Raw genomic sequence first — 12,591 nt, forward strand, 5'->3', positions numbered from 1 at the left:
TGAGGCAGCCTCACCTTCTGATTGGCTGTTATGCTCCCTGTTCTGTGCTGGAACCCTCCCCTTCTCTGATTGGCCAGGCGCCTACCTGCGCTCGCCCCGGATTGGACGCCAACTGGGCCGGCTCGTTGGCTCCCAGGGGCCCCGCTCTCTGATTCGCCGCTCGGGCCAGCCCCACGGCCTGCACGCTGAATGGCTGCGCCGCTACCTATATTGGCCTCCGATTGGGTGCACGGCGCCTCCCCGGCGTGATAGGTCAGGACCACCGCCCCCCTGGCTCCTCATTGGCTGCTCGAAGAAGCCCGGTCTCCGGGTAAGATGGCAGCGGACGGACAGTGCTCGCTCCCCGCTTCATGGCGGCCGGTGACCCTCACCCACGTCGAATATCCCGCAGGTAAAAGGCGGTCCCGGCTCCAAGGACGCCTTCCCGGGGACGGCCTCTCAGCCCCGGGCGCTCCGGCCAGCGCGAGCCCGCGGAGGGGGCGCCGGGGGACCGGGGTAGGAACTGTCAAATAGTGAGCCATGGAGGGGCTCGGCCGGCGCGCGCGCCGCGCAGGCGCAGTGGTGCGGGGATGAGCTGGGCGAAATTGTGAGGCGCTCGCTCGCGCACTCTGCGGCTGCGCGGCCAAGGGCGCTCCCCCCGGTCCCGGGGCGCCGGTGGGCTGAAATGGGGTGGGGATCTGTGTGAGGCGAGAAAAGATCCCTGGCCTGGACCTTGGCCCTTCTTCCTCGCCCTGCCCTGTCCCAGAGAGGCCGCACTCCTGCTCCAGCGTGCAGGGAGTGTCTTGTTTCCTTCGAACAGTGCTTTGGGCTGCTTGTAAGAGAAAGCTCCTCGTTGCTGGGAGTGTGCAAGCTGAAGCCAGGCTTTTGAGTACTTGTGGTGCCACGCCCTGAGCAGGGCACGATTCCACAACAGAGAGGACCCGATGAGGGGGCGGGCAGCCTCTGGGATCTTGACTTCTGGAGCTTCCCATCAGACACACCTCTCGAAGCGCAGGGCTTTCCAGTTGAGAGGTCCATTAGCGGCGTTCTGGAGGCTGTCTATTAAGAGTGGCGCAGAGCCTGGGCGCGGGGGTCAGACCCATCTGGGCTCCAGTTGAGGCTGAGGCCTTGTGCAGGTGCCTGCCTTTGCCTAAGTTACTTCATCTCTAAAGTGGGACTGATTACAGTTCTTACCTTCTGGTGATGGTGTGAGCATGAAATAGCAGGAGGCACAAGAAGGGCTGAGCACAGTGCCCGGCATGCAGTAAGCGTTCGGTAAATACCTGCAGTTAATGTTATCCCACCTTCCAGGACCCTCCCTGGGTAAGATGGTTGAGTGCCAGGGAAGGCTGGGGCCCCTCATTGAGCCCTGGTTGCCTGGGAAGGGCCTGCTCATGCTGCTGTCTTGCGAGATGTGAGAACCTGGCTCCGCTGAGGGCACCAGGACTGAATGCCAAAGAACTTTGACCCTGGTGTTCTGGGTTGTACTGGGGGTGGTATGGCCCTGCCAGGTGCTGGGCCTTGCCTGCCTGCCTGTCTACCATTCATCCATCCATTCATTCATTCAGCCAATATCCGCTGAACGCTTCTGAGTGCTAGGCCCTGGGCTGGCTCTGGTTTTAGAATGCTTAACAGGCCTGAAATATCCCTGCATTCCTGCACTATGAAAACCAGCTGCTTTATAAGAGGAAAGCCAAAGTCTGGAGGTGGGGAAAGACTTGCTAAGGCCTCTGCACCTTCACAGCTTCCCCTCCTGGCCTCAGAGTAGCTTCTTGGAGTGCTCGCAATCCAACGAGCCAGAAGGAACCTGGCAGGCAGTTGTGCGCAGCATGATACAGGCTGTGATGGACCTGGCTGAGCCTGGAGCATCTGGTGAGGTCTAGTCCCCTATTAATGCTTCCATGGTTCCCTGCACTTCTCCGTCACACCCCTCTTCACACCATCACTTGCTTACTTCATTCATTCAACAGTTTTTGAGCCTAGTTAAGAGCCAGGCCCTGTGCTGGGCTTGGGGGATAGAGTGGGGTATAAAGAGACCCTGTCTCTACTCCCAGATGCTGTCCTGATATCTACACTAGTGGATCATGAACTGTGTCTGGATGGCAGATTCTCCCGTCAGACTGCAAGCTCTGCACTAGCAGGGACGTATGTGTCTTTTTTTTGCCACTGTGGTGGGTTCTTAGTTGTTCGTTGAGTTCACCCGGAGAGCATCCCAGGTGGGGGGAAACTGTGTGCAAAGGTCCAGAAGTAGGACAGGGCACGGTGCGCTCAGGGAACTCGAGTTTGGTCCTTGGAACTGGAGCAGGGGGTGGGAGGGAAGCAGGGCCAGGACTGTACAGGGCCAGATGAGCTGTGCTGAGGGGGAACTTGTCCTAAGGGCCGTGGGAGGCCTGAGGGGGCTTGGATCAGAGAGTAGAGAGGCCAGAGTCCCTGGCAGCATCTTCGGGAAAACCCCAGGGTAGTGCTGGCTCTGGGACAGGCTATGGAGATGGCTAAAGCTTTGGGGGTACCAGTCACTCACTGTCTTCAAAGCCCAGTGCTGTGAGGGTGAGCTTCGTAGTGGAGAGGCCCAGGAAAGAGAAGGGACTCACCCACTGTCACCCAGTGGGACTGTGGCAGCACCAGCACTTGAACCCAGGCACTTAGCTGGGCTGCTCTGCTCTCCCAGACCAACTCCAGGCCAGCCTGATCCTGGGTAGGATGGGCTGGGTGGGATCCTGTGTGTGGATGAGGCCGGGCATGCGTGTGTCTATGTCTTTAGCCCTGGAATCTGGGCTCAGCCCTCTGTGGACACCTTCCCTGCTGCTTGTGTGAGGCTGGTGGCGTGGACCATTTCCCACACTGGGTTCTTTCCACCTCTGCCCCAACATGGAAGTGTCCTGGTTGCCAGGGACCAAGCTGGGTGTCTCACAGGTCCCATCTCATCGAGTCTCATGCAGCTGTAGGAGGTAGGCACTGATATCCGTGTTCCACAAGTAGGTGAGCTGAGGCTTGAATCCTTGCCTCAGTTCATGCAGCCAGCGATTGCTGGCATAGGAGCTGAACCATGCCCTCAGACCCCAGAGTGGCTACATAGCTGCCTGTCTCAAGTGGTGAGGGTGGCCTTCAGACTCAGCCTCCCCTCCCCTTGGATTCTCAGCTTGAGTGTCCCCATCTCCTAAAAGGGGCCAGTGTTCCTCTGCTGCCTCCATCCCAGGCGTGATGGGAGTGTCAGAAGCTGGTAATCAATAGGTAGGCAGTTTCCTGCCAGAGAAGTGGCACGCAGCTGTTACCGTCGCCCTATTGGGCTTGGTTTCTGTCCGAGTCTTCAGTGTGGACCCAAGTCTGTGTGGTGTCCAGAGAATGTTGGATTTCCCTGGCGGCCCAGGGCTCAGCCAGGGCAGCCCCAGCACAACAGTGTGTGGCTCTCATGTGCCTGCCGGGCTGCCTCCCAGGTCCCAGGCTCCACCTCTGGAGTCACCAGGCCGGGTTCACCTTCCTGCTTTGGCAGGAGGGATTGGTCTAGTGTCTGGACCAGGTCAGAGACTTGGACTTTAGTCCTGGTCCCACCTCCTTCTGGCTGTGTGACCTTGGGTGAGTCACATAGTTGCTCTGGAATTCAGTTTCTTCATTTATAGAATGGGAACAGTCAAGGCACCTGCTTTAAACGCATGCTGTGTGCACTTTATTACTAGGTAGTAGACAGCGTCACGTGTGGCTGTGACTGAGTTGGCACAATCAGCTGGTAAACAGGTGTCCGTGGCTGCCTGGCCTCCATTCTCCAGGCCCTGCCAGGACCTCCTTTCTGGCTCAGGCCTTACTTATAGGGGGCTGGTCCCTCTTCTGATGCCTGTGCCCTGTCCTGATTCTGTTCTCTGTCTTGCCAGGTGATCTCTCAGGCCACCTCCTTGCCTACCTGAGCCTCAGCCCTGTATTTGTCATCGTTGGTTTCGTGACCCTCATCATATTTAAGCGGGAGCTGCACACGGTGAGTCTGTCCTGCCCACACCCTCCGCACCCCACCCCCAGTGCCCCCACCCTGCTTTGGGAAGCCTGTCTGCCCCCCAGTCCAGGGTTTGCCTTCTCATCCCTGCGTCCAGCTGTCTTCAGGTGCGTGGAGCCTCCTGGCTGGTTCTAGGTTACTCACCTGTTGGGCTGAGAGGTTCAGTCAGAGGCCATGGTCTTTGGGACTAGGTAGCAGCCAACAGGTGCACAGAGGCCCAGCTGACCATACGTCTTCCCCAGCAGATCTCCTTCCTTGGGGGCCTGGCACTGAATGAGGGGGTCAACTGGCTGATCAAAAACGTCATCCAGGAGCCTCGGCCCTGTGGAGGTAGGGCCTCGGCTGCGAGGGCCTGAGGTTCCCCCAGGTTGGGGCATTACTGGGAGGTCTGCATCCTCCCGTGATGCCCTGGTCTCCTCTCTCTCCCAGGCCCCCACACAGCAGTGGGCACCAAGTACGGGATGCCCTCCAGCCATTCCCAGTTTATGTGGTTCTTCTCCATCTATTCCTTCCTTTTCCTGTATTTAAGGTGAGTTTCTACCCCGGTCCGGATGGCCCTGAGCTGGCTCAGGCCGAGTTCTGCTAGGGACTCGCTGCTAGCCCTTCAGATGCCCCTGGGGTGGGAGGGGCTGCAGCGGAGGCAGAAGGTACTCAGGGACCATTTGGATGGGGCCAGGGACTGTTCGGGAGGCCTGGGCTGGGCTGTGGGCTGAGGTCATCTGGTGGGCCTGTTTTCCCAGAATGCACCAAACAAACAACGCCAGGTTCCTGGACTTGCTGTGGAGGCACGTGCTCTCCCTGGGACTCCTCGCTGTGGCCTTCCTAGTCTCCTACAGCAGGTATGGAGGAGGGAGAGCCCCTGCCTGCACCCTGCCCATGTGGTGTCCTGCGGGTTCCGGGTCCCTGTGGGACCCCACCATGGATCCTAGTCCCAGAACCTGTAGGGCAGGACTGGAAAAGGGGTCCCAGACCTCTAGTTTTAAAAGGACAGGGCTCCAGCTGCCCCTTCTAGCCCAGTCCCCACTGAGCCCAAGATTCTGGGACCAACTCCACATATCAGCCATCTCTTCCCAGTGTTCCAGAGGAGTCCACTGTAGACAAATTCAGAGGTCAAGGGCTAGATGGGAGGCAGGCAGATCCCAGCTGACCCTTCACTGCTACAGATGGGAGAGCTGTGTTTGGGGTCCAGCGCCCTCCCTTTTGGAAGTGGATCTGAGGCTGTGCCCCGTGGAGTCACTGTCCTGTGTGTCTCCACATGTGCGGGCACAGGTCCCTGGGAAGCTGGCACATGGGCAGTGGGGATTGTGCGGGCCTGTGTCTGACTGGCTCTCACATACTTCGCTTCTGGCCTTGGCCCAGGGTCTACCTGCTGTACCACACCTGGAGCCAGGTGCTCTATGGAGGCATCGCTGGAGGCCTCATGGCCATCGCCTGGTTCATCTTCACCCAGGAGGTCCTCACCCCGCTGTTCCCCAGGATAGCAGCCTGGTAACTGCCTCCTGCCTTCCTGGGCACTGTGGACCCTGTCCCCTCCTGTGGGTGGGGCCATCAGTGGGCGGACCTAGGAGTCTTGACCCCAGCCCCTGTCTCCCTGGGAAGGCCCCAGTGCCCCAGGGTTTGTGGCAGAGACACAGGGGGTTTCCTCAGGCCCGGAAGCCAGAGTGCCATCCTCTGTCCTCGCCTAGGTTCTCAGGGACTTAGAAGCCTGAGTCCTGCTGGGCTGTGTGTGCCGTGGGACAGTGCCCCTGCCTGAGGTGACACAGGTGACATAGCTGGGTCTCTCAGTGGCTCTGGGGTCTCAGGCCAGGCAAAGACTCTAGGCAGTTGGGGTGGGTGCCGTGCCAGCCCCGGGCAATGATGGGGATGTCTGGCGTGGTAACAGACTCATGCCCTGATGTGGCCCTGGCTCTCTGATGTCTGTCTCTCCAGGCCTGTCTCTGAGTTCTTCCTAATCCGAGACACAAGCCTCATTCCCAACGTACTCTGGTTTGAGTACACGGTTACCCGGGCAGAAGCCAGGTGAGTTCAGGGGACAGCAGTGCTCACTGGGCCAACCACAGGCAGCCTCTGCCTCCATGTTTGGAGGGCTCTCCGGGAGCCTCGCACCTGCCTAAGCACTTTTCTCGCATTAACTCATTGAATCCTGCTGTGACCCCCATTTTGCAGATGATGACACTGAAGCTTGGAGAAGAGAAGTCACTTGCTTGAGATCTTGCAGCTAGTGGGTGGGGGAGCAGGGTGGTGAACCCAGGCTGTCTGGCCCAGAGCCCATGCTTTTAACCTCTGCAGCCCAGAACCAGAATGCTGGGCAGCTGAGGTTCTCAGGGCTCCTGTGTGTGGACATCCCTAGGGATTAGTCCAGATGCTTTCTTAGACCTGGGTAAACTGAGGCACATTAAGTTAGGAGGCCAGCCTGTAGTTGTGCAGCAAGTCAGGACAGAGCTGAGCTTTGGAGACTCCTGACTCATGCTGTTTCACTCACCCCAAATCCTGGGTGGGGTTCCTAGGGGAGTGGGAAGGCTGGCTTTTCTTTTCTTTTTTTTTTTTTTTTGAGATCAAGTCTCACTCTGTCGCCCAGGCTGGAGTGCAGTGGCGCGATCTCGGCTCACTGCAACCTCTGCCTCCTGGGTTCACACCATTCTCCTGCCTCAGCCTCCCGAGTAGCTGGGACTACAGGCGCCCGCCACCACCCCTGGCTAATTTTTTGTATTTTTTAGTAGAGACGGGGTTTCACCGTGTTAGCCAGGATGGTCTCAATCTCCTGACTTCGTGATCCACCTGCCTCGGCCTCCCAAAGTGCTGGGATTACAGGCGTGAGCCACCGCGCCCGGCCGAAGGCTGGCCCTTCTCTGGTTTCAGAGGGGAGCTGAGGCTCCAGAGGAAGCCTGGGGGGTTTCTAGGCAGGCTGAGAGGGACTGTGGGGCGGGGTAGGGTGGGGCGTCCTAGCAGCCAGGAAACGTGTTTAGTGCATCAAGGTCCAAATTATCCTAACGAGCTTAAGAGCAAAGCCGGGGATCCATGAGGAAAGGGGATTGGAGGGGGTTAGGGCAGGCAATCCCATTAGAGGCAGAAAGGCCGCAGCTGGCCCCGCTGATCTCTCATGGGCCTGCCCCGCCTCACCCTGCCCTGCCCTGCCTGGCCGGCCTCCACCTGCCTTCATTTACCAGAATCTCAGGGCACACTTGTTCTGTGCCAGGCTGTGTGCTGGGGGCAAGCACAGTGACAGCCATGGTCCCCTGCTCACGGTGCTCACGGCAGGCAGGGAAGAGCTGCGACGCACCTGCCTATGTGATCAGTGCTGTGGCCTGACAGCTTGTGTCGGGAGCCTATGTGGGGATGTGGGAGCTGGGGGGAGGGGTGGGGGATGGGGAGGTGGGGGGATGGGGGGATGGGGAGGGTAGGGGGGCTGGGGAGGGTGTGGGGGGGTTGGGGGGAACGTTCTCAGCAGAGGGAAGGGCATGCACAACTCCTGAGGCTGACGAAGCTTGGTGACTGCACCAGACGGAGGCTGCTGGGGCTGGAGCCCAGGGAGCAAGGGGTGTGTTGTGGGACGAGGCTGGGGCCAGATCACACAGGACCAGTCAGGCTTCTAGATTTTAACTGGGACCCTAGACAAACCCCATTCTCCTCCACTGAGTCTCTGTCAGCCCCTCTAGAAAATGGGGGTGATTGGCCCTGGTTCCCTCAGGTTCCTGGGCCCACCCTGGATATAGCCACACCCCAAACTGGGTGCTCAAATCCCTCAGTAACCTCCATCAGTAGTTCTCCTGCTTTCACTTGCATACCTCCCAGATGGGGAGATCACTATGTTTCTGTACTTCTGTTTTGATCAATGATAACTGAGCCCACTTGTGCTGGCTCGTCTATAAAGGGAAACTCCCCATAACTAACTGGAACCCAGCCAAGTCCCTCTTGCCTCTGTCGTCTCATCCTGGTCCCTACCCCTGCCCCAATCCCCTGGCTCCACTTCCTGGATTGCAGAGCTGAGATAACAGGTACAGGCCTCGCCGGGGAGATCAGCCCTCTCTAGGTGCCATTCCCAGGGCAGGCGCTCTGATGGGCCCAGTTCAGGTCAATTGCTGGCTACTGGGCGTGGGCATTTGCCTACTTAGTTGGGACTACGGTTGGGGTGGGGACAGCTGTAGGTCACTGAACACCAGGTGTCCCCACATCTGACCCCCATCCCATTTTGCAGGAACAGACAACGCAAGCTGGGGACGAAACTGCAGTGACCCGTGGGTGTGGCTGGGTCCAGCCTCCAGATCTGGCCCGCACAATGCCTTGCAGGATGGACAGGATGACAGACAGGGACGAAGCAGAGACCTCTACAGATCCAAGTCACCAAGTGGAGCCTTTTTTTTTTCTTATTTTAATTTTAATGAACAAGGTGGACCAAAGGGCTGAACCAGCCCCTCAACCAGGACCCTGGAGGGCCTGCTGCCTGGGGGCCATGGCCAGAGACCCTCGCTGTGCTGCTGCCAGCCACCGGCTGGGCAGGAAGTGCCCTCGGCATGGGCACCTGGGTGTGAGTTGGAGGAGGAGGGCTTGCGCCTCTGGTCTCGGGGCCAGGAATTCCAGGTGGCGTGAGTAGTACACACTATTTATTTTTTGGTTTTATCAGAGGCAGGCAGGATTTTGGAGCTGGAAGAACCTGTTCTCCGGTGGCTGCCCTGTGAACAGAGGGCTCCCGGTCAGCTTCCCAGGCCCTTTGCCCTATGCCCAGAGGGCAGACTGCCTCTCCCTGGGCCGGGGTGGCCTGGGTGCCAGGAGGAGGGGAGCATACCCCATACCCTCCCTGCCACCGTTGCCATTCCTGAACCTCGGTCAGTGTTTCCCTGTCTGGGGGCAGGGCCCAGAGCGAGCACGCGTCTGGCGGCTGCTGTCATTGTGTTCTACCCCGTATTGACCCAACACCACAAGGGCTTTCTCTGGTCCCCTGTCCCTAAGACAACAATCCCTTTCTGACAAAGGAGCCTGCACATGTGGGTGAGCAGACCCAAGCTGTTTACAGCTCTTTCTTGTCCTGTCATCCAGTAGCAGTTAGTCTTCATCCCCACGCGAACAAAATGGGAAGGAGCCGCGAGGAGAGGAGTGAGGCAGCGGGCGCCCGAAGTCCCTCGTCCTTCCCTCTGTGTGCTCTGAATATGTCCTTGTCCTTCCTGACCCATCTCTGACCAGCTGGGAACCTGCTTGGGGTCCCCCTCAAACCTGTGTCTGGGGTGTGGGCTCACAGATCCCTACCAGCCCGGTTCGTGGGAGGGCTCTTCCTAAAGGGACCCCCATCTCTAAGTCACTCTGAAAGGGAGTTGTGGAGAGGATACGCCTCCAGACTCTCAGAAGTTTTGAGGACTGAACTGGGTCACTCGGGATCTGTGTTCGAATCCTCCCCACCCCTTTCTTTGTGGAGGTTCCTAACCTGCTGCTGAAGCACAATATTTTGGTGCTTTCTTTTCTCATTTGTTAAAGGCAGTGTCCAAAAGCCATTCCAGATGCCAGGACCAGGGGCTTATTTCTAGGGAAGGTAGGTCGGTTTCCACATTTCCCTCCCGTTATTTTTATTTTTTACTTTTTGCCTGAGACAAGCCGAGTATGAGGTGGTTTGATTTAAGAAAAATCAATGAAATTGTTTACTATTGTTTTAAAATAAAACCATAAACTCTGGCGGCTTGAGCACTTGCTGACTGAGCTCAGGAGAGGAGATTGGGGCAGCTGTGGGGACACATGACCCTTAGGGGCAAGGATACAGTGAAAACCATAAAACCAGAAGTGATCTAGTCCCTTCTAGCCTACAGCAGGGGTCTGAATGACCTCTGCGGCATTTCCCGTCAGGGTCTGCGCAGCTTCTGATTACATCCCTCCAGGGGACCTCACTGAGGGCCAGCATACCAAACTTGGACACTCTCAGCCTTAGGAAGTTTTCCTCTTTTCACTCTCAATCTCCCTCCCTGTGTGGCGCTGGCCCTGCTCTCACTGAGCCTCGTTCCTCTGGGACAGCCTTGAAGATTCAGGGGCAGCCAGTGTGCCCTTCAGAATGTGCCAGGATAAACATCTCCACTTGGTCTGACACAGTGGCTCACGCCTGTAATTTCAGCACTTTGGGAGGCCAAAGGAGGAGGATCATTTGAGCCCAGGAGTTTGAGACCAGCCTGGGCAACATAGCAAGACCCTGTCTCTACAAAATATTTTTTAAAAAATGAGCTAGGCGTGGTGGTGCACACCTGTGGTCCCAGCTACTCGAGGGGCTGAGGTGGGACGATCGCTTGAGCCTGGGAGTCAAGGCTGCAGCGAACTGTGATCACGCCACTGCACTCCAGCCTGAGAAAGACCCCATCTCAAAAACAAATATATGTGGACAAAGATGATCAAATATAAAAGGAAAAGACACCATGATGGAGAACCAGCAGAAAACAGATAATAGAAACAAACCCACAAATACTTCAAATACTGGAATGATTAAGCAGACTGCTTTACTATTTTTTGAGATGGAGTCTCCCTCTGTTGCCCAGGCTGGAGTGCATTGGCGCGATCTCAGCTCGCTGCAACCTCCGCCTCCCGGGTTCAAGCAACTCTCCTGCCTCAGCCTCCCCTGGCTAATTTTTTTGTCTTTTTAGTAGAGATGGGGTTTTGTCATGTTGGCCAGGCTGATCTCTAACTCCTGATCTCAAGTGATCCACCCATCTCGGCCTCCCAAAGTGCTGGGATTATGGCGTGAGCCACCATGCCCAGCCTGTTTTACTATTTTTAAAGAGAAGGCCGGGCATGGTGGCTCACGCCCGTAATCCAGAGACGGGCAGATCACTTAGGGTCAGGAGTTCAAGACCAGCCTGGCCAACATGGTGAAATACCATCTCTACTAAAAATACAAACATTAGCTGGGCATGGTGGCATGCGCCTGTAATCCCAGCTACTCGGGAGGCTGAGGCAGGAGAATCGCTTGAACCTGGGAGGCAGAGGTTGCAGTGAGCCGAGATCGTGCCACTGTGCTCCAGTTTGGGTGATAGAGTGAGACTCCATCTCAAAAAAAATAAAAGGCAATATCTGCAGGGAACAGGAAACTATAAAGCGAGCCCTGGCCTGGAATCATAGCTAAAAAACTAGGATTCGAGAGGTAGATTTAACAGCAGATGAGAGAGTTAAAAAGGAAAAGCAAACTGGAAGATGTGTCAGAAGACATCCCGGCTGCAGTGTGGAGTAGGAAAGCTACCGGGAGCAGCTTCAGGTGCACCCACCCCTGCTAACTGTCGCCTTCACTTCATCCACACTCACCTGCTTACCCTGACCCCACTCCAACCTGCCCAAGGTGCGGTGCTGGGCAGAAGCCCAACTCTTCAAGCCCTCAGAAGCCTCTTTGAAATATCCACTTTTCGAGGCTGGGTGCGGTGGCTCACGCCTGTAATCCCAGCACTTTGGGAGGCCGAGACGGGCAGATCCCGAGGTCAGGAGATCGAGATCATCCTGGCTAACACAGTGAAACCCCGTCTCTACTAAACAAAATACAAAAAATTAGCCGGGCGTGGTGGCGGGCGCCTGTAGTCCCAGCTACTCGGGAGGCTGAGGCAGGAGAATGGCGTGAACCCGGGAGGCGGAGCTTGCAGTGAGCCGAGGTTGCGCCACTGCACTCCAGCCTGGGCGACAGAGCGAGACTCCGTCTCAAAAATAAAAATAAAAAAAAAAAGCCACACGTCTATTTCTCTTGAATTCGTTAATCTTATTAGGCTGGGCGTGGTGACTCACACCTGTAATCCCAGCACTTTGGGAGGCTGAGGCAGAGAGCAATGACCTGAGGTCAGGAGTTTGAGACTAGCCTGGCCAACATAGTGAAACCCTGTCTCTACTAAAAGTACAAAAATACCGGGTGTGGTGGCGCAGGCCTGTAATCCCAACTATTTGGGAGACTGAGACAGGAGAATTGCCTGAACCCGGGAGGCGGAGGTTGCAGTGAGCTGAGATCGCACCATTGCACTTCAGCCTGGGTGACAAGAGTGAAATTCTGTCTCAAAAAAAAAGAAAAAAAATTTATTACTCATTCAAATGTCAAATGATGTATTGCTCAAGATATACCAATTCAGAACAGCTTTTTTTCACTCATTTTGCAAAAACAAATCACGTTTTATGTCTGCATCACTGGCGCCAGAGTTTGGTCACCCCTGGAGCCCCCTCTGGGTCAGCTGACCCCGCTCTCCTGGGGCCACTGTCTTCGCTATGCTAGCCTTTAAGCAGCGCCTGTAGGATTTCATGCACAGCACTAGCACTAGAAATTTCATTCCAAGCCACAAGTGCCCCCTGGCACAACGTTAAGCGCTGGTTTATCTCGACATCCAACACTTGAAAGTGTGAGGTCTCAGGAATTACCCCTAAGGAAGAATGACGAGATCTTGTTTCTTTGCCTCCCCCCCCGCCCCCCCGCCGCACAAAGGACCTCTAGGGATTCCCTCTCACCATGACTGAGGTTGCTCAGATGCTGAATGCGCCCTCCCTGAACAATACTTGGTGGCTCCAAGGAATTGAGGGGGCTTCCATGTGATGGGGCCTGTAACACTGCCACTCTAAGGGGATGTCCCTCAATTCAGAAGGATAATTCCGGGGGAAAAATCCAACCTTATATTCAGACCTGTAGGGTTCTTAGGCGA

The 12,591-nt window shown here is 56.5% G+C and overlaps 1 protein-coding gene across 3 annotated transcripts; it reads left to right on the top strand.

The window, feature by feature from the left end:
- Positions 1 to 274: 274 nt before the first annotated feature.
- Positions 275 to 9,624, top strand: DOLPP1 (dolichyldiphosphatase 1). 3 transcript variants are annotated; one of them, XM_003264229.2, is made up of 8 exons: positions 275 to 391; positions 3,846 to 3,946; positions 4,207 to 4,291; positions 4,391 to 4,490; positions 4,702 to 4,800; positions 5,321 to 5,449; positions 5,891 to 5,980; positions 8,157 to 9,624. In XM_003264229.2, exons 1-8 carry the CDS (start codon positions 316 to 318, stop codon positions 8,191 to 8,193), a joined length of 717 nt encoding a protein of 238 aa, XP_003264277.1. In that variant the 5' UTR covers positions 275 to 315; the 3' UTR covers positions 8,194 to 9,624. The 3 variants fall into 3 exon arrangements, with proteins under 3 accessions (XP_003264277.1, XP_030673855.1, XP_003264278.1); XM_030817995.1 differs by lacking the exon at positions 5,891 to 5,980 and having other exon boundaries at positions 8,157 to 9,622; XM_003264230.3 differs by lacking the exon at positions 5,321 to 5,449 and having other exon boundaries at positions 8,157 to 9,622.
- The last annotated feature ends 2,967 nt before the right edge of the window (positions 9,625 to 12,591 follow it).

The sequence above is a fragment of the Nomascus leucogenys genome, chromosome 8 (genome assembly GCF_006542625.1).
Source record: "Nomascus leucogenys isolate Asia chromosome 8, Asia_NLE_v1, whole genome shotgun sequence".
Taxonomy (NCBI): domain Eukaryota; kingdom Metazoa; phylum Chordata; class Mammalia; order Primates; family Hylobatidae; genus Nomascus; species Nomascus leucogenys.